This window comes from Muscardinus avellanarius (genome assembly GCF_963383645.1).
Source record: "Muscardinus avellanarius genome assembly, chromosome: 3".
In the NCBI taxonomy this organism is placed as follows: Eukaryota; Metazoa; Chordata; class Mammalia; order Rodentia; family Gliridae; genus Muscardinus; species Muscardinus avellanarius.
In genome coordinates, this window is record NC_137788.1 from 34,260,751 (window position 1) to 34,288,411 (window position 27,661).

Below are 27,661 nucleotides of genomic sequence, written 5' to 3' on the forward strand. Positions count from 1 at the left end.
CATAGGTGAGGAGGTCCTGGCAGCGCTGGGCCAGTTCCCAGACTTCCAGGCAGTGAGTTCAGACCATGCATCCTTTCCCATGCGAATGCCGGCCTTGGCTGGAACTCTTGTAGGTTACATGCCCCGACCCAGTGCTGTGTTTGGGAACATGCTGCTCACCCTACACCAGGAGGGCTCTGCAGGGCTGCCACCCCTCCTGAAGCTCAGATGCTTTCCCATATCTTCTGAGCTCCCCCCTCAGCACCTCGGAGCAGCGGTGTGCCTCGCAGGTGCATCGAGGCACTGGGGAGATGGTAAAGTACACTGAGGAAGCGTCCATTCTGTTGCTCCGTGATATTTTAATTTTGACATTTTCTTTTGGGTCTTTTTCCATTTACATGGATATCTTACAGTTCCATTTGCATGTAGCTACCAAAATGGCCCACACAGTCCTTTTTTCATAAACCATTATACACATTTTGCTCTGTTACTAATTAAATTTCACAATGAAAATTCTAACGAGTATGGACTTCTCTGTTGTATGAATGTCCCATGATTTATTTGACTCTTCCCTTTATTAACTTCTGTGAATTGTCTTTCTCTGTCTATACCAATTTTTTTTTGCCCTTTGGGATTGAAATTCTTTTAAAACACATTTGCGTGATCTTTTGAAACCATCTCTTTAAAATAGCTTCTAGACTCTGAGTTGTGCCCCAGCCCTTTTTATTTTTTGTTTCGAAACAGTCTCCCTAGTATCTTGCTAAGTTGCTGAGGCTAGTCTCAAACCTGGCTTCCTCCTGTCTCTGTCCCCCAGTTACAGAGTCTGTAGGGGTGTGCCGCCGTGCCCACTGCATCCTACCATTTTTACAAAGATGCCCTGATGTGGAGTTTGCTCTGCTTTCCTGGTCCCTACACAGCACTTGGGTGGGGGTTGCTCCCACTGTAGTCTTCCCAGACGCGTTTTTCTTATTTTGCAAAAGCAACTTTGGTCTCATGAAGGTGTGTACATTCCAGGTAATTTGGTGTTTCTTGATCTTTGTTTGATAGATATGATCGTTTGCTGGAGACCTGCTCTATTGCCCTTGTGGGAAAATATACCAAATTCTCAGACTCGTATGCCTCTGTCATTAAAGCTCTGGAGCATTCCGCATTGGCCATCAACCACAAATTGGAAATCAAGGTAAGGAGGGATGGCGCAGGCTCAGCCACAGGGCAAACAGGGAAGCAGTCTGCATTCACCTAGAAGCTGCATGCATCTCTGCTTTGTTTTTGGAACTCTAGATTTCTTTTTAGGAATAAGAAGGGTTTGTGTTTGGATCCTGACTCTGAGAAAACTATTTTTCAGAAATATTGAAGGGGAGAGATGGTCAGAGTAGAGGACTGAATGCCTGGACCTGACTATCAGGTGACCAGACACAATTGCCCTGTAGAGTAGGAGGGCATGGTCGACAGAGGACCACTGCATGTTGACGGCACTGGCACTGCCTAGAAACCGCTCCCAGTCATTCTTCTTCTCTGTGACACGGTGGGTAGAAGCCGAGCTGGCAGACTGTCAGGACTTAGCCCTACCTGTCTCTTCCAGTGGCAATAGAGTATCATGGTTAAGATTCCAGATTCCAGTTGGGTGCAGTAGCGCAGGCCTATAATCCCAGTACTTGGGATGCTGAGATAGGAGGATCACATGTTCACAGCCAGCCTCAACTACTTAGACCCTGCTTAAAAATAAAAAATAAAATAGGGCTGGGCATATAGCTCAGAGGTAGGATGCCCCTGAGTTTAATCCCTAGTAGCACTAAACAAACAAATTCGATAACCACATGGCCAAAGCTCACATTCTAGTTCTGTTGCCTGACCCTGGACAACCTTAACACTCTTCCTGTCACAGTTCCCTATATAAAGGAAATCGTGACTGTTCCTTCCTCCTGGGTTGTAAGAAGTAAATGAAGTAATGTGCCAGGTACAGTGTTGCATGCTTATAATCATAGTACTTGGGAAGCTGGGGCAGGAGGTTCACAGGTTTGAGGCCAGCTTCAGTAAATTAGTGATACCCTCAGCAACTTAGCAAGATTCTGTTGCAAAATAATTAAAAGGGCTGAGGGATGTAGCTCTGAGTTAGATTACCACAAAACAAAGAAACAAAAATGAATTAACAAAGTGCTGACCTATACTGGGCCTTAGTAATAAGCACTGCGTGCGTTTGCTCTCCTTGGAGGAAGTCCTTCCACCTATTCCAACCCCCTTTTTGAGATGAAGTCTCACTAAGTTGGCCAGGCTGGCCTTTAACATGCAGTCTCCCCTCTTCCGTCTTTTGAGTAGCTGGGATTGCAAGCATGTGCCACCGTGCCCAGGTCCCAGCTCTTTCCTTTAGATCTGCTCTTCACAGCCCTCGTGGTGGAGCTTTTCAGGAGAAGAGTTAGAAGTGAAGCGGGTTCCGTGTTGGGCCCCCATGCAGCCATCCCCACCATCGGCTACAGTTTTCCACATGTTCCTCAGCGTGATAATTTCATTTGCTTTGTGCTGATGCTCAAGTTCCTGCAGAATGTCCTGTTATTTGCTTAAGAGTCAAATGATCTCATTTTTTGCTAGGTATTTCCATCATTTATTTATTTTATACTCTTGCAGTTAGCCCACTGCTATCGTATTAGATGACAGAGGCGGGGGGGAAAGATCACCAATCCCTGCCTTTCAGGAATGTTGCGTCTCTTAGAGAAGGAGGAGCACACAGGAGAGAGGACGGGCTTGCCTTGGTAGACGTGGGGAGGGCAGGCTTCCTTGAGGCCCTGGCAGGTGGGGGTGGGGAAGGCAGAGGCAGAGGCAGCTCATTCAAGGGCTCTTGTGGAGCAGGTGCGAGCTCAGTGGGTAGAAAAGTGAACTGGGGGCAGTCTGTAGACAATCAGCGAGTCCTTGTCACCATTCCCATGAACTGGGCCAGCCCAGGTATAACTCTGAGGTTCAGAGAAGTAACTGTGAGGTATTAGGTAGGGGGGAGTAGAGAAAAGATGTACAGCCTTATAAAAAGGTGGACAGAAGATTTTAACGGAAATTTCCAGAGGAAAGTGCATGTGATATACATGAAAAGATCCTAGCATTTTTAGTTGTCAGGGGAATAAATGTAGATTAAGGCACAGCGAGATTTCTGCACATCCACTAGGACAAGGACTCACATACTTCACTGCCACTGTAATTTCTTGCTGCTGGGAATGTCAAATATGACAGCCATTTTAGAAACAGTCTGGCAGTTGCAAACCAAGGTAGACATGGCCCGATAATTCTACTCCCAGGTATTTACTCATAAGAAATTAAAACATTGTCTACAAAAGAAGATTTTTACACAGTCAGACAGGTATTCATACCAGCCCAAATACAGAAACAACCTAAATGTCCTTTAGCAGGTCAGTAAAAGGAGCAAACTTCTGGTACTGCAATGTGGATGAATCTCAGAAACATACTAGGCAAAAGAAGCCAGACACGAAAGGCTGCATGCTGTTTGACTTCATCCCCATGAGGTTTTAGGACAGGTGAAACCAGCCGGCGATGATGGAAGTCAGCTCCAGGGGTTTCTGGAGATGCAGGGAGGGGTCTGTCTGCAGAGGGAATGTTGTGTGATAATGGCACTGCTCTATCCTGATGAGAAGAGTGGTTACACTTACATGTGGGGTTTTTTTTTTTTTTTTTTTTTTTGCCGGTCTGGGCATGGAACCCAGGGGCATTCTACCTCTGAGCTGTACCCCAGCCCTGTTTTTTTATTCTTTATTTGAAATAGATTCTCACTAAGTTGCTGAAGGCCTTGCTCAGTTAATGCAACTGGCTTTGAACCTGCAATCCTCCTGTCTCAGCCTCCCAAGTATTGGGATTACAAGCATGAACCACGATACCCAGTTTAATGCTTGAGTTTTATTTTATGTGAATTAAACATCAGTGCAGTTGAGAAAAACAGAAACAAAACTCTGTGGAAGATGGTCTAGGGAGAACATTTATTTTATTTTGTTTTGTTTTGTTTTGGGTTTTTTTGGTGGTACTGGGGTTCCTAGAAGCCCTCCTACCTCCCTGGGCTACACTCCTAGACCTGTTTTTATATTTTTTAAATTTGGAAACAGGGTCTCTTAGGCCAGCAAGGCTGGCTCCGAACCTGCGCAATCCTCCTATCTTCGCCTCCCAAGCACGGGGATTACAAGTGTGCGCCACCACACCCGGCTAGAGAGAACATTTAAACAAAAAATAGTAGTCAAAGTGGACAGATAGGGTGAGTTTAGGAGTTAACCAATTTTGAAGGAAACTCATGTATTTAAAATTTTAAATGAAAAAATTTGCGCCGGGCATGGTGGCGCACGCTTGTAATCCCAGTGCTTGGGAGGCTGAGACAGGAGGATCGCACAGGTTCGAAGCCAGCCTCAGCTACTTAGTGAGGCTCTCAGCAACTTAGTGAGACCCTGTTTCCAAATAAAATATAAAATAGGTCTGGGAGTATAGCCCGGAGGTAGAAAGCCCCTGGGTTTCACCTCCAGAGCCACCAAAGTAAATAAATAAATAAACTAACTAACTAACTAACATTTGCGGCTTCACAGCTGCATTCATTTAACCTAAACATGCTCCTTGAGGTAGAAGCAAATCTGACTGGTTTTCAATGTGAAAATAAAATATAAAAATTGTTTTTGGAGTTATTTTAAACAGAATTGCCTCTAATCTTAATGTAATAGAAATGTAGATGATGATCAGTAATTTTTTGAGTGATAAATTTTTCTATTCCACAAGTTATCTCAAGGTAAGTGCTATGGGCAAGTAGCCAAAGGACAAATGGGAAGAGTTAAAACCAAAATCAGCCGGGCGTGGTGGCGCACGCTTGTAATCCCCGCTCTTGGGAGGCGGAGACAGGAGGATCGTGCAGGTTCGAAGCCAGCCGCGCTGGATTAAGAGACCCTGTTTCCAAATAAAAATATAAAATAGGTCTGGGAGTGTAGCCCAGAGGTAGAAGGGCTTCCAGGAACCCCAGTACCACCAAACACACACACACACACACACACACACACACACACACACACACACACACATATCATGGGAGATGGAACATTGATAACTTATTTAAGAACTGTGATTTAAGAACTGTGAAAGTACAGTAGGCATCACACCGCTTCTTCTCTGTCCTGCCCGCTGCCCCAGTACATAGATTCCACAGACCTGGAGCCCAGCACCCTGCAAGAGGAGCCTGTGCGCTACCACGAGGCTTGGCAGAAACTCTGCAGCGCTCAGTAAGTAGTGTTCTCTGCAGTGGCATTTAGGGGCTTTGTTCATGTTACAAATGTTAAAATGTCTTTCAAATATTAAAGAGACTACCATATGATTTAAGCTTTACAGAAATACAGCTTTCCGTATTGTTGGGTCAGAAAGAACCTCTGAATTTTTTGATGCTGTTTGTGTTGTGCGTCTCTCTCATCATGAAGCTTATTTAAAGATTGGTCTTCCAAAACATTTGATGAGTAGCTACCATTGGAGTCTCATAAATTGTTTTTGGCAGTTGTTATTTTACTTCCTTTGTAGTGCTAGGGATTGAACCCAGGGTCTGGCAAGCACTTTACCTACCACTGAGCTACACCTCTTGCCGTGGTGGCATCATGTATAATAGTGAAAAATTAGCCAGAATTTTTAATTCACTAGAGCAGTTGTACTGCTGTACAACTGCTGTTGATGCACTTGGTCAGTATGGCATGCTACTGAGCCCCCCCCTTTTCTGTTCAGCCATTTTATATAGGAGGAGGACACTGTGAAACCCTCCCACTTCAGATCATGGTGATTTTAATCTATCCCACAAATATAGCCACAAAAGTCTACTATTAGGAGAAAAGGGAGGCCCCCTTTTGACTTAGGGGAGTTTGTCGAATGTATGTTAAAAATTATGAATAAGCCGGGCGTGGTGGCGCACACTTGTAATCCCCACACTTGGGAGGCAGAGACAGGAGGATCGCGCAGGTTCGAAGCTATCCATGTGCACTGGCTTAGGAGACCGTTTCCAAATTTTAAAAATGTAAAAATAGGTCTGGGAGTGTAGCCCGGAGGTAGAAGGGCTTCCAGGAACCCCAGTACCACCAAAAAAAAAAAAAAAATATGAATAAAGAGCTTGGGATAAGTGCAGTATTACAGCGATGTATGCTACCTTTTTCTACTTGTATGAGCATTTTCTCATGTGACTCAAGTCCATGGTATTGTGTGCTGTTTATAGTGTTTCCAGGTGCAGCTCATTGACATTGTATCTTTAAAACTATACAGTCTTAATCTCAGTAGTATAATATATGGAGTAACTCCTTGGCATTGGCTTGTTTGGTGGGTCTTGCAGCTGGGCTAGTGGAAAAGGGGAGTTGTCTTGTGGTTTGTTCTCTTGTGCAGTGGAGTGCTGGTTCCAGGAGGATTTGGTGTTCGAGGTACTGAAGGAAAAATCCATGCAATCTCTTGGGCTCGGAAACAGAAAAGGCCTTTTTTGGGTAAGGAGCTGTGGTGTGCACTCTTTATTCTGAGTAGGAAAGAGTGAGAAAAGGTGCCCTGGGGTCTGTAAATAAGTAAGGGAGATATTTGAACACTGCATACATGCTGTATATCTAGGTGGCTGCTCAAGTAGAAGCCTTTGGGGGAGATATCGAGACTTTCTAATAATAGGAAGTTTTTGAACTACATGTAGATACTGTGGATTTTTTTTTTTTTTTTTTTTTTTTTTTTTTTTTTGTGGTACTGGGGTTCCTGGAAGCCCTTCTACCTCTGGGCTACACTCCCAGGCCTAAGCCAGCACGGTTGGCTTTGAACCTGTGTGATCCTCCTGTCTCCGCCTCCCAAGCGCGGGGACTCCAAGCGTGCGCCATCACGTCCGTCCTGTGGAGTTTTGAGAGAATGAAGTATTAGAAAGTTCTGTTTGAGTGCGAGACTGAGTTTTATGTCTCCCTCACTTGACACACCAGACAACTGTAGTTGGGCAAAATGATTTTGGGTCCTTGCCAGTGTTCTATTTTTTTTTTTTTTTTTGGTGGTACTGGGGATAGAACCCAGGGCCTTCTACTTCCGGGGTACACTCCCAGACCTATTTTATATTTTTTATTTGTAAACGGTCTCTTAAGCCAGCGGAGGCTGGCTTTGAACCTGCGCGATCCTCTTGTCTCAGCCCCCAAGCGCGGGGATTACAAGAGTGTGCCACCACACCCGGCGTCCAGTGTTCTAAATTTTTTAAAGACTGAATGAACCAGGCGTGGTGGCGCACACTTGTAATCCTAGTGATTGGGAGGCTGGGATTGCAGGTTCACAGTCGGCCTTGGCGATTTAGTGAGTCCCTCTGCTGCTTGGATCCTGTTGGGGGTGTAGCCTGGGGGTAGAAAGCCCCTGGGTTCAGTTCCCAGTACCACAAAATAAATAAATGGGAGGGAGGGAAATTGCTTACTTCTCCAAAGGGACAACTTTGCAGTACCTGGATTCTTTATGTACACCTAAACCCAGTGTTAAAGATCTAGATGAACGTAACACCATGGGGTGCTTGCTTATAGCAGAGGATTACAAGTTTGTGCTTCTAGTCCTGGTGGGAAATGTGGGAAGTGCCTTCTCAGTGGAGTTTGATGTGCTTTTTCCTCCCCCTGGAAGGTGTGTGCCTAGGAATGCAGTTGGCAGTGGTTGAATTTTCAAGAAATGTGCTGGGATGGCAAGGTAAGGTACACTTACAGACTCATATTTCTGCTTACCTGTGTCCTGGAGGGCGGGAAGCTGTTGTGTGTTGGAGGTGGGGCTGTGAGAGGGGGTGTAGTGGGGGGTCACCACTCTCCAGCTCCTCCACACAGGGTGGCAGGAGGGAGCAGCTGGGCAAGTGTCCTTCAGCTCTGCCCCTGCGTTTCCCATTCTCCATGGTCCCTCACTTTATCCAGCTGGTTCCAGGTAAGCACACTCAGCCTGTGTGAGGCCTTTTCAGTTGTTACAAACTGGGGCCCTGGAGCTGTCAGACCTGAGATTAAGTTCCTACTTTGTCAGTTATTATGGGTAATTTTGGGCAACTTACTGGGCCTCTGGTTTTGTGTGTGTGTGTAAAATGGAAGTCAGAATGGTACTATTTCATATACTGGTAAAAGTTATTTGAAATAATGCATGCAGATAGTCCCTAACAGCAAATAGGAAATGTTCACATAATCTGCCTTGTATATTACAAATTACTCCAAAATCAAGAGCTGCTAGAGTAGCCATGACTTAGCAGATATCGGTGTCCTGTAAGTGACTCTGTGAGGTGGTTTTCTGCTGTGTAGTGTCCTGGGGTTGTTCACTCCTGCCTGGGATTCAGCCTTTGCTTGGCAGTGGTTGAATTTTCAAGAAATGTGCTGGGATGACAAGGTAAGAGACACCAAGATGGCGTCTCCATACAATCACTCATCATTTATTAATTCAGCCAAAGTTTTCCTCTAGGAAAGGACGGGCCCACTGCACAAGCGCTTGTCCAGCTTATCACTGTCGTGTTGGCCAAAGCAAGTCACAGGCCAGACCAGGCAGAGGGTGTACTCACAGTGTGGCTCATGGCACCACAGTGGAGTGGCCTGGCATAGCCACTTGTTCTCTCTAGCCCAGGTGACAAGTACTAGATTTTCAGAAAGACCTGTCAGTTCTCTGAAAAATAAGTGAGGCGACCCGAAGCAGTTTGGCCTGCACAGCACAGGTGATTCTTGTGTGGCTTGCTGTGGCTGGCTGGGTTTCATTTCGCTTCTTCTGGGAGGCTGTTGCACAGCCTTGGGGGCAGTGGCTCCGCATGGCAGGCATGGCAGGCAGCAGCCCCTGGTTCTGGTTTCTGAGTCCTGGCAGGACCAGCGCTCCATCTGCCACCTCAGAACTGGCTCTCAAGGCTCTCTGGACCTTCGCACAACCTGACCCCTGCCTCCTCCTCGGGTTCCCAGATGGGTGGGTGGCTGGTGATGAGCTGACACTGGAGTGGAGACCAGGCTCTGGTTCAACCCCGGGGAAACAGTGCTTAGCGTTCACACAGAAAGGAGCGACACGCACTAGCAGCTCGGTCCTTTTCCTTTTAGTCTTTAGTGGTTTTGCTTGTGTTAGATGGTAAGTTCAATAAAGGATGGATAGAAAGATTATTAGCATTGAAAAAATTTAATTTGCTATCAGTTGAGCCAGGTAGTTGAATAAGGCAGCATATTGGATGCTAAGGATGAAAGAAAAGTAGAAGATAGATCTTCTTGCTCATTTTGGAGAGATGGCGTCCATGACAAAATGTGAAGAAAATCAAGGCACCCATCTAAGAACTGTCCTGAAGACTACGTGAAGAGCCTTAGGTTGTGCCATTGGTTTTGATCTCCCCATTTTCTACAACTTGACTTCCCATAAAGTTAAGGATTTGATGGAAATATCTAACCTGTGTTTGTGTATTCAGGATTGTATATCTTAAAAATGCTGTCCCTAGTTTTTATTCAAATCATTGATTTTAAATGAGCGAGGGGGTCGTAATTTAATGCTTAGCAATGAAACTATTTAGTTTTACTTATATAACTGTTTCTATAACCCAAGTATTTTGACTTTACAGATGCCAATTCTACAGAGTTTGACCCTAAGACTAGTCATCCCGTGGTGAGTCAAGTGTTCAAACCTCCTGGGGGGGTAAGAAGGGGGTAGAAGAGGTTCATGATATGACTAATGATGGAATACGGGCGGTTAGACCACACAGCTCCTCCCAAAGGACACCAAGGTCTTGTGTTCTCACACCTAACACATAAGAAAAACTTTCATTTACTTTGCAATTCTTTACTGGTCTTTCCAGCATACCACAGAAAGCCTTTAAGAAAGATACCAGCCCAGCTACCTAGAGTGGATTCCTGATTAAAATAATTCTCCATTCTCGCTCCTCTGGGTTCCTAGGAGCCCATAATAAATAATACTATTTATTATGAATATTTACCTCTGTTCTCTTTTTTTTTTCTTTTTTTTTTTCTTCTTTTTTTTTTTTTTTTTCTTTTTCTTTTTTTTGCTGCTGGGGATTGAACTTGGACATTTTACCTCTGAACTACATCCCAGCCCTTTTTAATTTTTATTTTGAAACAGGGTTCCGCTAAGTTGCTGAGACTGTCCTTGAACCTTCGATCTTCCTGTCTCCCAAGTCCTGGGATTACTGATGTGCGCCACCATGTGTGGTTTCTCATCACTTTATGTATATTTTAACTCGTGGTATCTCTAGCAGCAGTCCTGGGGCATGTGGCACTGTCGACCTGTGACATTAAGGCTCACTGGGGAGGGGCAGTGCCTTTCTTAGTCTTTGAATCCCAGCCCAGGAGTGATAGTCATATTAAAAGGCATTTGCTTTTTGAGCATTCACCAGTGTCTTGTACCTGCTGTGTGCACTGATAACAAGATGGATGAGGTTCTTGATCTTGTGGCAGTTAGCATCAGGAAGTGATTTTTGACATGAGACTGAACTTTGCTACTAGGAAGGCCTCAGGAGGGGAAGACGGATATCTTGAAGCATGGGACTTTGGGGTGGGGAGGAGGGGAGCTGTGCCGTGTTCTCTGGGGTGCCATGGTCCACCCGCTCACTGACACTTGTCCAGCCCCTGCTGGCTCTGCATCCTGGGCTACAAGCAGTTGCTCGGGCCATGGCGATGACAGGCCTTCATGGCATGGCTAGTCTCATATCCTTGCTGCTGAATTAGTTCTTAGAATGCATAACAGCCTGGTGGCCCTTGTGAGCCCAGGTGCTGGGGGCAGCAACAGCATCAGGGCAGGCTGAAGGACTGAACCCCTGCCCAAAGGTTAAGAATGATTGTTGGGAGGCAGTTTCCTTGCCAGGAAAGGCTGAAGAGGTAGCCTGCTCATGGGTGGGCTCTGTTCCGTAGAGGAGGTCCACCTCCCAACAGAAGCAAAGTTTGGAGATCTGTGTTTGTTTTCCGAACCTCTCCAGGTCATAGACATGCCAGAACACAACCCTGGGCAGATGGGCGGAACCATGCGACTGGGCAAGAGGAGAACCCTGTTCCAGACCAAGAACTCGGTCATGAGTAAGACCCTGCACTGGCCAGCCGCGGCTCAGCTCATCCAGGGCCTGTCTTAGGGTGGTGCTGTGGCCCCGAAGAGTCAGGGTGGCCTCAAAAAGATGTTTTTATTCTTGCTTTTGAAGTTCTTTTTTCCACTCTTATTTGCCCTCTTTAGGATGCACTGTAATAGCCAGGGCAGCAGTGTGGGTCTTACAGAGGTCACTGGCAAACCCTGAGGTGTGGACACCTCAACAGGACGAGACATAAATTAAACCCCCTGTAATATGTTACTTTTCTTTTTTCTTTACTTTCATGTTGAAATGTATGAAATGTGATTTTCATACAAAAACAAAAACACCAGTCTCGTGTGGTTTAGCATGAATCAATTTTTTTTTTTTTTTTTTTTGTGGGTCTGGGGATGAAACCCAGGGGCATTTGATCTCCGAGCTACACCCCCTGCCCTATTTTTTTTGTTTGTTTGTTTATTCTTTATATTGAAACTGGGTCTCACTGAGTTGCAGAGGGCCTCATTAAGTAGCTGAGGCTATCTGCGAACTGCAATCCTCCAGGCTCACCTCCCGAATGCTGGGATTACAAGCGTGCGCCACCAATGAATCAGTTTTAACAACATACCAATAGATGTTAAAAATTTAGGGACATTGAGAGAAAAAACAGTTAAGAAAATGACTCCATTGGGTTTTTCCTTGCCCACAGGGCCATCCTGCCTGTAAGCCATTGGCAGCGGCCCCTGTGTCTGGCGGGGATTCTGTGGCAGCCTGGTCTGAGTTCCTTGAGCATGATCTTTGTATCCTTCCAGTTCTGATGGTCCTGTGGATTCGGGGCCTCACTGGGCAACTAAGAACAAGTCAGTCTGGCCACCTGTTTGCACACTGCACCTTCTTGGAGGGCATCTGTGGGGAGGAGCGTGACTGGATTGTGTGTCCTCAGAGGCCATCCGTGGAGCTCTGAATTGCGTCCCTCCCATGCTGCAGTCAGGGCTCAGGCTGCTTGCCAGTTCTGTTCTGTTTCCCAGCAGCTTTATCGTTTTGCAGTCATGTGTTCGAGGGAGGTGATGAAAGCCTGTTATGGTTCTCCTTAGTGTGATTAGAAGGAGCTGAGGTCTGAGGTAATGTATAAATTCTGCCAAGAGCAGGCTAGCTTGGTTGGCAGAATTAGAATAGTACATAGCCTGGTGGGCGATAACAAGTGGACAGGGAAGTAGGTTGTGGTATGAGCAGGTTATTTGTGAAGTCAGATACTTACACTCAGCCTGGTTTCTGTCAGGGAAACTCTACGGAGACGCAGACTACTTGGAAGAGAGGCACCGTCACCGATTTGAGGTGAGGCCTCGTGCTCACTCCTTCCCGTTACTCTGGAATCACAGTGACGGCAAGATGAGCACAGCTGTTTCTCATGCTTAAATAGGTGAATCCAGTCCTGAAAAAGTGCTTGGAAGAGCAAGGCTTGAAGTTCGTTGGCCAAGATGTTGAAGGCGAGAGGATGGAGATCGTGGAGCTGGAAGGTGATTGCTTGGGCAGTTGAGTTTAATGGAAAACCTCAGAAGGTTCTCTTGGTATGTGGGAAAATGTAAAACTGTTGTTGCCTCTGATCTGGAAGAGTTAGGAAACAGCACTGCCCTGTGAGGGAACAGGTGTTTGTGGCAAGGGGTCAGGAGCCCTGGGAAGTCATCCCTATGCTCAGCCTTCCGCACACGGCCAGCTGCCCTCAGCCTGAGCTCCTCCTTCAGGCCCAGAGGTTAGACCTGGTATTGAACCCCTTCCAGCCTCCATTTGAGCTGAACTCAACCTGCGGAAATCATGGGATCCAGAGAGTCAGTGGGGCTGTGGAGACAAGCCATAGCTGGGAGGGAGGGGCGGCAGTGCTGGGGAAATGGTGTTTGATCACCCACACTTGGGGGGTGATATTTTCAAATAATTTTAGGGTCTCTTTTTTTTTGGGGTGGTGGTGTGTGTGGTACTGAGGGTTGGACCCCTGGCCTCACGCATGCTTTCCACTAAACTGCTTCCCCTACCCTGGGCCCATTTAACAAACTCTTTTTCTCTTCTTTTAAATTTTGTGCACAGCATATCTAATAGGTCCTTTTGAATTTCTGTTTCAGGTCATCCTTACTTTGTTGGGGTTCAGTACCACCCTGAGTTCCTGTCCAGGCCTATCAAGCCCTCCCCGCCCTACTTTGGCCTCCTCCTGGCCTCCGTAGGGCGGCTCCCACACTACCTCCAGAAAGGCTGCCGGCTCTCGCCCAGGTGGGGACATGCTTTAGTAGCTCACCCCTGTCTTCATTCCTGTGGGGGTCACTGACTCACCACAGTGACTGCACACAGGCAGTCCTGAGAAGCCCCAGGTGCCAGGCGGGGTGTCCTCAGATGAAGTGTAATGGGAGGGCCCCGCTCTGTGGCTGGCCTTTTTCAGGCTGCTCCCGCCGAATGTTGGCGAGGCCTCTACTCTGCAGCATCCGGTTCTTGTGGTGCTGTTGGGCAGATGGTGTTTGGCGGAGGCCCATCCAGCCTGGTAGGGAGTGGGCCACAGCCCAGGGGGTGGCCTGCTTTGTGCCCATTGCTGCCCTTGTCTCACACTGGCTGCTGAGCGATGGCTGTCAAACCAGAACTGAAGCACGAGTGGGTAATCTCTCCCGGAAGGAGAGGAAGGGCCCCTCAGCGGCCTCCAGCTAAGCATAGTAGTATGTGGCAAGGAGCCTGACTTGTGTGTAGACAGTGTCCCTGAAGTAACTGGCTGCAAAGACAGGGGAGTGAGGTCTGTTTCTGGCAGGAGCTAGGAATAAAGCATCTGCACCCCACAGGGACACCTACAGTGACAGAAGCGGGAGCAGCTCCCCTGACTCTGAAATCACGGAACTGAAGTTTCCATCAATAAATCATGACTGAGCTGGTAAGGTAAGTGGTATTTTTAAGCTTTAGTTTTTTACAAAAACGGGGGTAACATACCAGGATTATAAGAATATTGTGACAGTTTAGTGCTAAAGATTTGTATCTGCCAGAGAATGTAGGTGGTAAAGTTGGTGTGGGCACCAGTGGCCATCCCTCCTCCAAGCCACCCACCTGCTTGGGGGCTTGGGGGCCACAGTCAGTGGGCAGGTACCCCATGGCCACTTGCTGGGGCACGCTGGGGGCCGGGCCCTCAGGCCATTGTTTCGTGGAGACTGCAGGGGTGACAGGCGTGCTGGCATGGCGTGTCATTTTGCAGTGCCTCATGCTCCCGTCAGCAGTTGCTTCAGAACTGACACTGCTTGCAATAGCTTAGCGTTGATTACTTTTTCCAGAAGTCCTTCAAAATCCATCAGCTGGTGTGCAGACTTTGCATGTCTTTGTAGTGATGGTGTGTATAAGTCTATAAAGTGCAGTAACTGTGGGCACTGCCGTGAATTTGAAAAGTCCCTTAAGATACGGGAGTGGACTGTGTTGGCAGAAGTGCATTCTGTTAGTGAGAGTATTGGGCAGGAGGCCAGGTGTCAGGAGTCGGGTGGAAGGAGCGCCCGGGTTCTGAGTATCTTCCCCTTTTGTTGGCAGTCCCAGCACAGGTAAGCTGAGTTCTTGCCTTGAGGTGCAAACAAGCAGCCTACCCTGGATCCAGCATTCACGGCCAGGGCCTCTGAGGCTGGCCCAGTGCTGATCTAATTCCATGGCCTTGACTGCTTCCCCTTTTGCCCTGCTTGGCCACCTCTTCCCCTTTTGCCCTGCTTGGCCACCTGACCTGTGCTGTGAACCCGTGGGCAGCGTGGGAAGCCAGCCAGCATGGGGCAGGTCTTGGCTGCGATACACATGTAGCATAGGTGCACACTAGTTCTCAGGCAAGGAGTTTGCCATAGGTGTCTGGCAGTCCAAGGAGCTGACATAAGGAGAACCCCAACAGCAAAGCCGGTCTTTGGAGCCGCCTGGCAGTGGCCTGGAGGAGGTTGGTGCTGTGGACAAAGCACTTGTCAGGGCTGAGGTCACTGTGAGGTCTTAAAAGTGTTTGATTCTGTGAGAATTACAAGTTTAGCATCTAATTATTCATACTAGGCTCCTACTATTGTTCTGGTATGAAAATAGGCATTGTTCCCCGTGGCAGCTGACTACAAAGTCTGTCTGCTTTAATCTACATCATTTAATTGCTAACTTCTTTTTTTAAACAGGGATGATTCTTCAAGAGAGCCTTCGACTTTGATAGAGTTTACAGCTATGATTGTACACTCGCTTTTGACACTTCCTTTAAATTATGTTTTTATTAAGATTATTTTGTTATGGGGAGAAAGCTATTTGGAAAACTTTGCTATTCACATGTCCCAGCGTGTGCACCGGCTCTGTGGACGTCCAGCGCTGCCTGCCGTGCAGCTCCAGTCGTTCCTGAGGTGGGAAGCTGGGTCTGGGCAGGCGCTGATGGCCACGGCTGGTGGAGGCCCTTTGACCACCCTGTTCTCCAACTACCTCGCGGCCTCGTGGATTCTAGTGCGCTGTCCTGTGCACCTCAGCCATTACCCAGCAAGCCGTGGGATGAAGCAAGCCCGGACACTGTAGCTGGCACCTCCATCACGCGAGGCTGGCAGCCTGTGGGCACCACTCGCCGCTCAGAGTGAGACCAGAGCTGAAAGAAATCAGTCCTGCTTTGAGTTGTGGGACTCTCAGTGCCAGCCACAGTCCTCATCACCCGGAGGATGGTCAGTGTGATGCCACATGAAACGCAAGAAGTCTGTCTCTGAAGTGTGATTCATAAACCTCGGGCACTAGCTGCTCTTCCTGTTCTGAGGCCAGGAATGCTCCTTGCATCAAGGGGTCATTTAAAGACAACCCAAAGGATCTTTGGGAGAAACTGCCTCTATGACCCTCTCACAGGTAGATGGCTTTGACTCAAGGGTACCTTCTTCTTCCAGAATGGTGTTACTGCAGTTGAAATGCAACATGAAATGCTATTTTCTTAGGGTGATGTCATAGGCACAGCCACATACCCACTGTATTCTGGCTGGACTTAATGTACACTCTTAACTTAAATAAACAATGCATCCTTTCACGTCACTGGCTGGGTGAGAGAAGTCAGCATGCTGCTGGGGTCCCTTGTGCAGCCCCGAGCTGCCAATGCCAGGCACCTCCCTCCCTGCCCTGCCCTTGTTCACCGGGAGCAGCCTCCAGCAAGTGATCTGAGTGTGTGTGTGTTTTACTGGGGATTAAACCCAGGGGCATCTTTTTTATGTGTGTGTGTGGTACTGGGGGTGGGACCCAGGGGCATTTTACCTCTGAGCGACACCCCTGGTTCTATTTATTTATTTAGTTTTTGGTGGTACTGGGCTTTCTGGAAACCCTTCTACCTCCGGGCTACACTCCCAGACCCATTTTATATTTTTAAATTAGAAACAGGGTCTTTTGTCTCTGCCTCCCAAGCGTGGGGATTACAAGCATGTGCCACCACGCCCGGCTTATTCTTTATTTTGAAACAGGGTCTCACTGAGTTGCAAAGGGCCACACTAATTAGCTGAGGCTGTTTGCGAACTGCGATCCTCCTGTCTCAGCCTCTCAAATGCTGGGATTACAAACATGTGCCACCACGCCCAGCCCAAGGGATACCTTTACAGTTTGTTTTCATCTGATAGATGAGTCTTCCTTGTTAATAGGAACCAGAATTTTCCAACAAAGCCTCTCCTCTTGGCTCATGTCAGCACAGATTACGCTGCTTCATAGGAGGGGAAGGAAGCACAGGTGGCTGTGTAGGGGCCTTCCTCCAGTGGGGAGCCCAGCCAGGGCTTAGCCAGCAGGCCTGCCTTCTCCCCGCTGCCTCCATCCTCTACCTCCAGGGGACAGGCCCATCAGCTCAGGGTCACTGTCCTGGGGTATTTCCTCAAAGTGAAGTCGTGGGGTGCTACTAATGGCACCTACCCACCTGGCCACGGGGCACCTCTCAGAGCCGGCCCTGCCTTTAACCCCCTAGTAGCAGCCTTCACTTGCCGAAATTTGAGGCCCAGGTTTGGAGGAGGAAATTGTTCCTCTTACTGGTTGGCTCAGCCCCCTACCTCAGGACTCCCATTTGTCTTGCTCCCTGGTCCAAGGCCACCGCCACCCTCAAGGCCTGGAGCCTGTCTTCCTGCCTCTGACAACCGATGCCTACCTCCATTCTCAGACTGAGCTGAACATCTTCATGTCCACAGGGCTCAAACGCCTGACTCAGGCTTGAGTATGGCCAACAGGGCGTAATTCTGACCTTCCCACCCACTGGTCCCACTGTCCCCACAGAGGGGCAACATGCCCCTTGGATCCAGATAGGAGTGTCCCTAAGATAGGACTTGGCCGAGTGTGGGCATTTTGAAGAGTTTCCTGTAGTCACACTCCTGCCCCTGGGCAAAGAATACCTGAACTGACCCACTGCCAAGCACAGGCCATGCGCAGAGCCCAGCCACTCCTGCCATGCTGGCTGCAGAAGGGACCAGAGGAGGGACAGTGGCCAAAGCCAGATGGCCTAGGAGGATAGCTCTCCACGCCCAGCATCTACTCCCTGGTGGGAGTAAAGCTAGCAAGCAACATGCTCCCCAGTGCTTAGATAGCCCCCTTTGGGCCCAAGGGTTAGATGGGTGGCTATGAACAGTCTGGAGCAGCTGAGCTAAGCCTGACTCCCAGCCTGTGCAGAAAATGGTTACTTTTCAGTAGTGAGTGTGAGGATTGTGATGCCTGGACCAGCAAACATGGAACCTGTCATGGGGAAGGTGCCAAAGGTGCCTCTGGCTTGTCCCCTCCCCCCTTCAGTGCTGGGCATTGAGCCTCGGGCTTTGTAAATGCTGGGCTAGCACTCGACCATGAAGCCCCACACCCAGCCTGAAGAATGCATTCTTTGTGTAGCCCTCAAGCAGCTCCGGTGACTGCAGCAGCACAGTGGGCAACAGTTAGACGGAGCACGTGGAGGGACTGAGGCTGCGACATGAATACAGCCCTGGGTGCACTGAACTGTGACCCTCAGCAGCAGCCAGGGGGCTTCTCTGCCCTTGTGCTCTTTTCAACAGTGAGGCCCTGAGAAAACCACAGAAGCAGGATGTTTGCACAAGGTGAAATTGTTACGGGGGAAACCTAAACATACCCTAGCTCCACTTAGTCCACTTAAAAGTCACTAATTCTGGAGGCCATGCAGCAGGGATACCTTACCAGTTTCCTCCTAGCTTTGCTCCTGAGAAGACTTTGGGCCTGTGGGTCAACAGCCACGGTCACCCAGGTTGCTTTTGCTGAAGAACACGGAGGACCTGCAGGTGTCTGATGGTGGCTGAGATGGGCCCTGTCTTCATGTTGGTCCTTCTTTGCCGCCTAAACTGTTGAGTCAGGCTCGGCCTGGCTCTGTGTGTGAGCACATCACTTGCCTGTTGGGGCTGGTGTGTGTTTTCTTCTCCCCCACCCTTGTGCTTTTTCAGCAGCGATAGCACCCACAGCCTTTCAGTCCCATCATAAAGCCCAGATGGAGCCTCAAGGCTGGATGTTTGCCCAGGACGATGGTGCCAGCTGCAAAAGTTAACTTGGTGGTTCCCAGGACGAGTTGATTGTAACTGCCCGATGTTCTGAGTCTCACCCCAGAGACTTTGGGAACTGTGCCAGTGGAAAATTACCAGACTCTACCCACCTGAGCAATCAATGACAGTGTGTCTCCCTGTGTTCCTGGAGCAGCCTGGGCCCTCTATAGGTGCTGTTTCCCTTGCTGAAGTCCTCGTTAAAACCTAGTTCTCTGGTGTCAGCAGGAGTCTGGTAACCGTCAGGACACATGCATCGTGGTCTCACCTGTTTTTGTCACCAGAATGGGTTGGGACCGAGGCTGGGGTTGTGTCCTGTATGGGAAACCCAGGTCTCCGAGCAGCTGTGACTGGTCCCATAGGTGTCCCTAGCTGGTGAGGAATGTGGGTGGGGCTGGCCTCCAGAGCTGTTCTCTTTCTACCCCGTGGATGTGGCCACAGCAGCGAGGCGATCAACTGAAGTGGTTGCAACCCCAATCCTGCAAGGTGCCGTTTGACAGTTGTGTGATTTTCTGGTAGCTCAAATCAGAAATTTAGTGTAGCCTTGATTGTTTCACTATATTTATTGGGTATATTAGGGTTCACTAGGACAACAGAACTCAAAAGGTAAGTATATTGTAAAGGGGTTTATCAAATCAGCTTAGAGCCCAAAGCAATGTCCCACGTGGCCGCCTGCATGTGGAGAGCCGGAAGAAGCAGCAGCTGCTGGAGGATGCAAGAGCTGGAGTCTTAGAATAGGAGCGACCCAGCTGGGCACAGTGGTCACGCCTGTAATCCAAGTACCTAGGAGGCTGAGACAGGAGGAACTCTGGTTTGAAGATGTCCTCAGCAATGTCCTGAGACTCAGCAACCTAGGGAGATCCTGTTTCAAAATAAAAATAGGGCTGGAGTCAGGCATCGTGGTACATGCTTGTAATCCCAGCATTTGGGAGGCTGAGACCAGAGGATCGTGGTTCACAGACAGCTTCAGCCACTTAGGCCCTCTACAACTTAGTGAGACCCTGTTTCAAAATAAAGACTAAAAAAACGGGCAGGGGCCGGGCATGGTACCGCACGCTTTTAATCCCTGCACTTGGGAGACGGAGACAGGAAGATCGCACAGGTTTGAAGCCAGCCGCACTGGCTTAAGAGATCCTGTTTCCAAATAAAAAGTATAAAATAGCCAGGCGTGGTGGCACACGCTTGTAATCCCCGCGCTTGAGAGGCAGAGACAGGAGGATCGTGCAGGTTCGAAGCTAGCCGCACGCGCTGGCTTAGGAGACCCTGTTTCCAAATAAAAATGTAAAAATAGGCCTGGGAGTGTAGCCTGGAGGTAGAAGGGCTTCCAGGAACCCCAGCACCACCAAAATAAATAAATAAATAAATAAATAAATAAATAAATAAATAAAGTATAAAATAGGTCTGGGAGTGTAGCCCAGAAGTAGAAGGGCTTCCAGGAACCCCAGTACCACACACACACACACACACACACACACACACACACACACACACAAATAGGGCAGGGGGTATAGCTCAGAAGTTGAATGCCCCTGGGTTCCATCACCAGACCCGCAAAAAAAAAAAACAAAAAAAAAAACAGGGCTGGAGGTGTAACTCAGAGGCAGAATACCCCTGGGTTCAATGCCTAGTACCTTAAAAAAATAAAAGAATAGGAGCAACTGATGATACAGTCCCAGTCTAAGATGGAAAGGCCAGGAAAAGAGAAATGTTAGTGAAAGTCCGGTGGGAGGAGCAAAAGGGCTGAAGGCCACTATCCCAGGTGAGAGCAGACGTGTTTTGCTTAGGAAGAACCACTCATCCATCCACAGGTCCTTCACCTATCAGAACAGTGCCGTCCACATTCAGGACAGGACTTCCTCCTCAATGGGCCATTACATAAGCCAATCATCTCACCAACACGCTCAGTCACAAAACTGGGCATTTCTCATAATCCAGTCAAGTTGACAAACCAGTTAATCATTTTTGGATATCTCCCACATGTCAGCCTTGTATTAGGTTCTGAACATAGATAAAAAAAAATCCCCATCCACTCAGCATGTATCTCTCTGAGGGAAAACACCCAATAGTTAACAGTCCTATGGAGAGAAAAGAGGCAGGAGGGGAGAGGAGAGCGGAGGTGGGGTGAGATGATCGAGCACAGGCTGGATGGTGGAGAGGAACAAGTCACCAGCTGCCTGGGGAACATCTCTCTCCCAGGCAGGGGAGCAGCCAGCGCGCAGGCCGAGGCGCAGTGCGGGTGAGCCAAGCTGGTTGGCGCAGCTGGTGCGAGGGGCGGGAGTGTAGCAGGCTGAGCACAGGCTTGCAGGGTCGGGCTCAGGCTTCAGTCTTGGCTCAGCTCATGGAGATAGCAGGGGGCCTTTCCAGGGCCTGGAGGGGGCTTGCAATGGGACTCAGACCCTGTGCACCTGCTGCTCTGTGCCGCGGCCAGCAGAAACACTGGGCATTTCCTGGTGTGATAACATGCCCCTGCCCTGCCCACTGTCACTGTCCTACAGGCAGAGAGGCCAAAAGAGGTCAGCGTCCTGCCCAAGGAACCTGGTCATCTAGATGAGAGCTGGCCTGGAGACTGACTGGGCTCTTGACCCCCAAGGAGTCAGGGGTGGGGTGTCAGCCACCGCGCATGGGGAGTGGGACACAGACTTTAGAGGGGAGGCTGCGGGCCCTTTGTAACTGTGGGCTCTTCCTCCTGGACAGAAGTGGGCTGGCATGGGACAAGGACCGATTGACTATGGGGCCTAGAAATAACCACGGGCACCCTAGGTGTAAGTAATTTATTAAGGAATTTTTACAATCACAGGTTCCAGCAAATTAGGGGTGAAGGCTTCAGAGAAGCCTGTTTGCCCCATTAACAGTTACCAACTGTGCCTCAAGGGACCTTCCTAGATGGTGAATTCCTTCCTGGCACTGTCCAGCCAAGGAGAGAGAGCCACAGACCCCGGCTTGGCAAATGGAGCATCTGGGGACAGGCAGCTGGCCCCTAGAGGCCCATTCAGGGGCGTCTGGCCAAGTCCTTTCTGAAGGTAACATGCGCTGGGGATGCGCCGAGGGCAGCCATTGCTGTGCAAACCAGGGCCTGCTCAGGGGTAGCGCTATGTGGGCACCAGCAGGGCTTGGAGTGAGGAAGCCAGGGCCCTGTTGGCCTCTGTGCGGCCCTGGTGCCTTTATTGTGTGGATGTAGCCCAGACCAAGACTTCCCTCCTCGCCTTGTGGAGCGGACATTCCGCTGCTGCCCGCTGGCCTCACAGGACACAGCAGGTGCAGGACACTGGCTGGCGCTGCTGCAGCTGCTGCTGGAGCTGTTCCTTCTCCGTGGTCAGCACCTTCACCTTCTCCTCCAGCTTCCCCAGCTCCGCCGTCCACTTCTGAAGGACAGTGTGGCAGTAGACAGCCAAGCTGACACCATCCCAGGCTGCCCACCCACCGTCAGGGTGAACCTGGGCCTGGGGAGCCAGGTTCCTTGGCCAAGCTGCAGCCTGGATCTAGCTTTGTTTTTGTTTTTGCACTAGGGACAGTCTACCTTTGAGCTACACCCCCCAGTTCTTTTTTTAATTTTGAAATGAGGTCTTGCTAAATTACAGAAGGTCTTGCTAAGTTGTTGAGGCTAGCCTCAAACCTGCAATCCTTGTCTCAGCCTCCCAAGTACTGGGATTACAGATTTGTGTCACCCTAGCTGGCCATCCCTGTTGTCCTGAGAAGTTACAGCTTCTGGGACAGAGACCTTGTCTGCAGCCTCCTAGGATGCGGGCTGGCCACCTGGCCACATCCTTCCCTTGTTCTGACAGTGACCCTTGCTGCCTCTGTTGGCCCCCACCTAGTAGTTCCTTCTTGAAAAAACTTCTTCCTAAGACTGTATCCAGCACTCTCCTGCCCCACCCCTTGCAGGGTTTCCCCAGAGGGGTTCACCCCAGGCTCAGGCGGGTGGACACAGTCCTAACTCCTCGATATATATATATATATATATATATATTTTTTTTTTTTTTTTGTGGTACTGGGAATGGAACCTAGGAGCATTCTACCTCCAAACTACACTCCCAGTCCTATTTCTTATTCTTTATTTTGAAACAGTATCTCACTAGGTTACAAAGGGCCTAAGTAGCTGAGGCTGTCTGCAAACCTTGATCCACCTGCCTCAGCCTCCCAAATGCTGGGATTATGAGCATGCGCCACCATGCCTGGCTTAATTCTTCGCTATTCTAACCTCTCGTCTCTCCCTGCCACTCCACAGTGGAGTACCCTGACTGCCTGAGCGGGCTGGGGCGTAGTGTCAGCACCATGCATGGGAAGTGGGGCAGAGGCCTTTGATGGGAGACTGCCTGGGCCTCTTCTCCAGCCACCACGCCGTGTGGCATAAGGTGGGGCTGCTTTACTCCAAGTCCCCCCTCCGCTCGCAGGGTGATGCAGGACCCAGGGACACACGGTGGCTGCTCAGTGAGTGGCCAGAGGGCTCTGGCTCAGCTGGACCACCTCACCTGCCTGCACCACTCCTGGATGGCGCTGACGGACAGTGGGCCCTGGATGCTCCCCTCGCGCCGCAGGAACACCTCCCCCTGGTCAGTCTCGTACAGCTGCGGCTCGCCCTGGGCCTTGGGGGTGTGCACGGTCAGGCGGAGCACCTAGGCAGGGACAATGGCAGCTCAGGCGGGTGCCTCTTCTGATGCTGGCAGCCCCATCCCGCTCTGACAGCCTAGTGGAGCTCCCCCACCCCGCTTTCCCCCCACCCCACGGCGCTCAGAGAGGCGCTCGGGCCACCTCCTGCTGGGCAATGACGATGCCAGCCTGCTCTTCCCGCAGGCTCACCTTGAGGGGCACACAGGTGGAGGTGCTGACGACAGGGATGAAGGTGAGGGTGTAGGCGTCGGGGAAGACCTGGGGCTTGAAGCCCTGCAGGATGGAGTCCACCAGCAGGCGTGCGCGGTCCTCATCGCGGTGGTTGCAGCGGATGCCCTGCACCAGGCCGCTGTCCTCCACGCCCACCAGCAGGCTGCCGCCCTCGCTGTTGAGGAAGGCGCATACGTAGCGCCGCACATGGTGCTTGAAGGCCAGGTTGAGGTACTCTCCGCTGCCCCGCTTAAACTCCATGTTCCGGGTCTCGCTGCCGAGGAAGGTGCCCTGGAAGAGCTGCTCCTGGCCCAGGATCTCCTGGTGCACGATGGCGCTGTCAGAGCGCACACCACTAGGCCGGTTCTGGGGAATGCTTTGTCGCCGCCAGGCCCAGAGCTGCTTAGGTGAAGAGTGTACAGGCTGGGCCCGCAGTGGCAGGCTCAGGCCTGGGCTGGGGCCTGGGCTGGGGCCTGGGCTGGGACCCGGGCTGGGTCCGCTGTCCTCCTCCTGCTGGAGTGCGAGTCAAGAGCTGGGTGTATGGGCCTCTGCCTTGAGACAGATACCGAACCCCCAACCACACCCTGCCAGAGGCCCAGCCCCTGTGGCATCCTGGAGCCCCCTTTTAGACTGAGGGGCCCAGTTCTGCCCACTCTCCTGCAGCCACATGGGGCCACCCTGCTGGCTCAAGGATGCAAATTGGCTGCTGTCCCTTCCGGTGCTGGGCTGGGCTCTTCCCAAGTTGTGGGATGCCTGATGTAAGGGGCCTTCTGCCAGGGCCTGGGAGGCCTACCTGCTCCCACCTGGGTTGCAGACAGGAGGTGCCTTGGCACACAAAGGTTTCTATGCTGAGCTGCATGTCTTTGAACTGAGAGGCCCCATCTGCTTCCCAAACTCCCTAAAACTCCCACCTGCCACTTCTGGCCACTCACACGTCCCCCAGTCTCTGCTTTCCTGGCCCCTCTGAGCACCCTTCTGTGGCTTCTGCTCAGTTCCAGAGTTCTGGCCACTTTCCCAGTCTGGGCCTCCCTTGAGAGCTCTTCTCGTCCCATGTCCTCCCCACCGCCCCCAGTACAAGTCAGATGCCTATGCCCCCTGGAAACCTGTCCCTGGCTCCCAGCTGCCTTCATTTCTCCAGGGCTGCCACGTCAGCATGGAGTTAAGGGGTGCAGCCCTCCCAGCCCTGCAACTCCCCAGAGAAGACTTAGCAGTCTCAGAAACATAAGATCATATAACCATGAAAACAGGCAGACAAGTGTCAAAAGGTGGCACAGGTGTGTCATTCTGCAACAGTTTAAACACCTGGGGCTGCAACCCAAAGAGAAGAGAAACCAAGATCACATGCACTGGAGCCTCCCACCCTGACGAAGCCAGCCCCTCCCTGCTCTGCCCTGGTCGATACGGTGGTGATTTGGGCCCCCTCTGGCCCAGCCCCCTTTCTCAGAGTCCCTGCAGCCTCTGGCCTGAGCTCCAGGGGCACCAAGCAGCTTGCCCTGCAAGCACAACACCCTTCTATCCCTTTTCATGTGCTGGCCTCTCTGCCCGGAATGTCCTTCCCTGAATGCCTGTCTAGTTCCCTAGGTCCCAGCCTGGATCTCATGTCTCCTGTGAATTTCTGCCCAGAGAGCAGCAAGGACTGTCCTGTGCCCTCCCACAGCCACCTTGGCCTTGTGACTGGTGCAATCTGGCTCTGCTCACAGACAGAGGACTCCTTGAGGGCAGCCCAGGGAGAGGGTGGTGTGGGTGTTTGTCAACTGAACAAATGAAGTGGGCCAAGGGGAGAACAGGACCCTTGTGTGTCTGAGGGTCTCCAGGCCCAGAGGCTGGAATGCCAAAGGGTGCAGGGAGGAGCCCCCACCCCAGCCTTTCTGTGCAAGCTCAGGCTGAAGGCCCACAGTAAGGGCCAGCATCCTCGGGTGAAAGCTGCCAGTCTGAGCCTCAGGCCAGTATCACTTGAGTAGCAGCCTGCAAGTCCCCGGCTTCTCAAAGACCCCTCCCTTCCGCTGAACTCTAGGCTTGTTCACACACGGGCCTCCCTGTGTGCCTCTGGGCCTGCTTGGGGAAGCCCCACTTACCTCTCTGTAGTTTGGGGGCCCCCCGGCCTCACTCAACACCAGCTCTTTCCCGCGAGCCGTCAGCTCCTTGAGGATCAGCTGCTCCTCCAAGGCCATCTGCAGGCGCCAGGGGAGGGAGGCCAGGGCAGTCGCGTTGCTGGAGACCCTCACCAGCGCATAGGCCGTCTTTGGCCGCCGTACCACCTCGATGTGCTCCCGGGCTACGGGCAGCTCCAGTCGCTCCAGGGTGTCCCGCAGCAGGCAGGCGAGCACGGGCACCGAGAACTGGGGGTTCAGGTGGCCCACATAGAGGGTGTGTGTGTGTGTAGCTTCCTTGAGGCCCGAGTCCTCTGGCGGGGACTCTTCTGGGGGCAGCTCCTGGAGGGGCGGCTGGCCTGGGAGCTCCAGGAGGGGCTCCCACAGCGGAGTCTGTGCCAATCTCTTCCTGGGGGCCATGGTGGGAGGTCTTCCTCAGAAGAAATTGTGGGATGTCTCCCTGCTGGCCTCTCCTCCCAGGGCCCTAGGCTCTCAGGTTAGCCCAGGGCCTCATGGGGAGCTTGGGGTGCTGATGTTCCTGGAGGGCTCACAGACTGGAGGAGGCTGGGTGGGGCTGGAGAGAGGAGGAGGGCGGAGGCCAGCAGGAAGGGGCCTGCCACACATGTGGGGCCTAGGGCAGGAAAAAGCCGGAAAGGACTTAGCCAGCGTAGAGCCTCTGGGCAAACTGGGATTCTCCCAGAGGGCTGGTCTCCCAGGGCCTCAGCATAGCCTCTCAAAGGCCCCAGAAGCGCTGTCTTCCCTCCCTCACCCTCTGCTAGGGGCCTCCTAGGAGCCCTTGCCAACCAGAAGATTCTCGTTGCCCCCAGGCACTGGAGAAAGCTTTTAAAGAGGGCCCAGCCCAGAACTTAGGGCTGGCTGGAGGCCTCCTGCCTGCTTCTCCCTGCCTGGTCTAAGCCTGCCATAAGACCAGCAGGGCTCTGAGACTAGTCAGCCTGGGTCAGAGGGTCCTTATGCTTTTTGGGGCACTGACAAAAGCTATGGTCCCTCCCTTTCAAATGGCCTTTGTGTATATACATAATTTGAGGCGGCTTGGAATGAGGGTTGGAGCTGGGGCCCTTGTGCCCTGCCCACAGCCCGGGAGCCTCACTCTCTGCTGTGCATGCAGGTGTACACGCCGCCAGCACCCCCACACAGCCAGCCTCCAGCTGGGCAGCAGGTCTCACCAGCCCGCATCCTTTCAGATTGGATGTTTAAGGCAGGCAGGGCCTGGCAGCCACCATGGCCAGGGTGGGAGCACTCAGGGAAAAATGGAGGAGGAGGGAGGAGGAGGCCTATGACCTTCATGTCCTGCTGGCTCCTGGGGGAGCATAGGTGGTGCCAGCCCTGAGCTCCCACAGGCCCCTGGCCCCTGGCCAGCAGCTCCCAGGACACTCGGGGCTTGGCACACAGGGAGCCTGAGCCAGGGGCCTGGGAAGTGGGCGGGGCCAACACCACTGCCTCTGTGATCTCATGAGGGTCAACAATGCTGTCCTTCTAGGCCAACTGCAGGTGGCCAGCTCCTGTGAGCCCCACCACACCCTGTAAGCAGATGCAGCTGCCTGCCAGCAGCGCTGTTTGGCCATGGGCTGCTTCCAGAATCCAGGAGCTCAAGACATCCTTCCTCCCTCTGCAGTGCTCTCCAGGCTACTGGGTTGAGAGGCCCCTGGTGGGTGGGTGGGTGGGGCTCTGGTAAGTGTTTCTTTACACGCTTTCCCACGCTTCTTCTGGAAATCTTGATTACTGGGAATAAATGTGAAGGCCACAGGTTACACTGTAGCTGAGGGACTGATTGCAGAAAAGGCCGCCTTCCCCATGGGCAGCCATGGAAGATGACAGATGGCAGCCATGAATTTGTCCCTGAGGTCTTGCTTCTCTTAGGGAAGGAGGCAGATGCTTGGGTAGGGACTCACCGAAAGGGACTATGGTGTGGGAACCTGCGGTGGCAGTGTGAGGCTCCGGGGAGGCTGGGCAGGTGTCTGCCTTGCACATCCCTGCAGCCAGGTCTGCTCAGCGGTCCACACATGGAGTCAGAGCCCAGGCCCTCATGCTGCCCGCCCTCCTCCAGCCTTCTGGACCCTGCCGCCCTGAGCCACCGGACGCATGATGGGGCTGCAGCTACTTGGGGATGGTTAACTCAAGTCCTGTTGGACTGTGTGGAAAGAGGCAGCTGGCCACCATACACAGGAACCAAACAGAAGTGTCCTACCCGTTGTCTCACGGCCTGTCTGGGCAGCCATCCTGTTTGGGAACTCTCACGCCGACTTGAGCTTCCTGGCTTTCTTGCTCTCACCGGCAATCTAAGTCAC

General features: G+C 51.3%; 2 protein-coding genes across 2 annotated transcripts in view; one reads left to right on the top strand and one right to left on the bottom strand.

Moving 5' to 3' along the window:
• Nucleotides 1–13,861, top strand: part of CTPS1 (CTP synthase 1) — a gene marked incomplete at its 3' end in the record, with an annotated part of 29,769 nt that extends 15,908 nt beyond the window's left edge. The window contains exons 8-17 of the mRNA XM_080690763.1: nt 1,027–1,159; nt 5,137–5,225; nt 6,358–6,452; nt 7,591–7,653; nt 9,518–9,561; nt 10,886–10,982; nt 12,243–12,298; nt 12,384–12,480; nt 13,078–13,222; nt 13,777–13,861. Of these exons, the coding sequence (XP_080546889.1) occupies nt 1,027–1,159; nt 5,137–5,225; nt 6,358–6,452; nt 7,591–7,653; nt 9,518–9,561; nt 10,886–10,982; nt 12,243–12,298; nt 12,384–12,480; nt 13,078–13,222; nt 13,777–13,861 (904 nt within the window). The remainder of the gene's footprint in view (nt 1–1,026; nt 1,160–5,136; nt 5,226–6,357; nt 6,453–7,590; nt 7,654–9,517; nt 9,562–10,885; nt 10,983–12,242; nt 12,299–12,383; nt 12,481–13,077; nt 13,223–13,776) is intronic.
• A 7,825-nt stretch (nt 13,862–21,686) lies between these two features.
• On the bottom strand, nt 21,687–25,775 carry SLFNL1 (schlafen like 1; the record flags this gene model as incomplete). The annotated part of the gene is made up of 4 exons (XM_080690520.1): nt 21,687–21,809; nt 22,917–23,060; nt 23,245–23,778; nt 25,365–25,775. The coding sequence occupies 4 exons, from the start codon at nt 25,773–25,775 to the stop codon at nt 21,687–21,689; spliced, it is 1,212 nt and encodes a 403-aa protein (XP_080546646.1).
• Between the last annotated feature and the right edge of the window lie 1,886 nt (nt 25,776–27,661).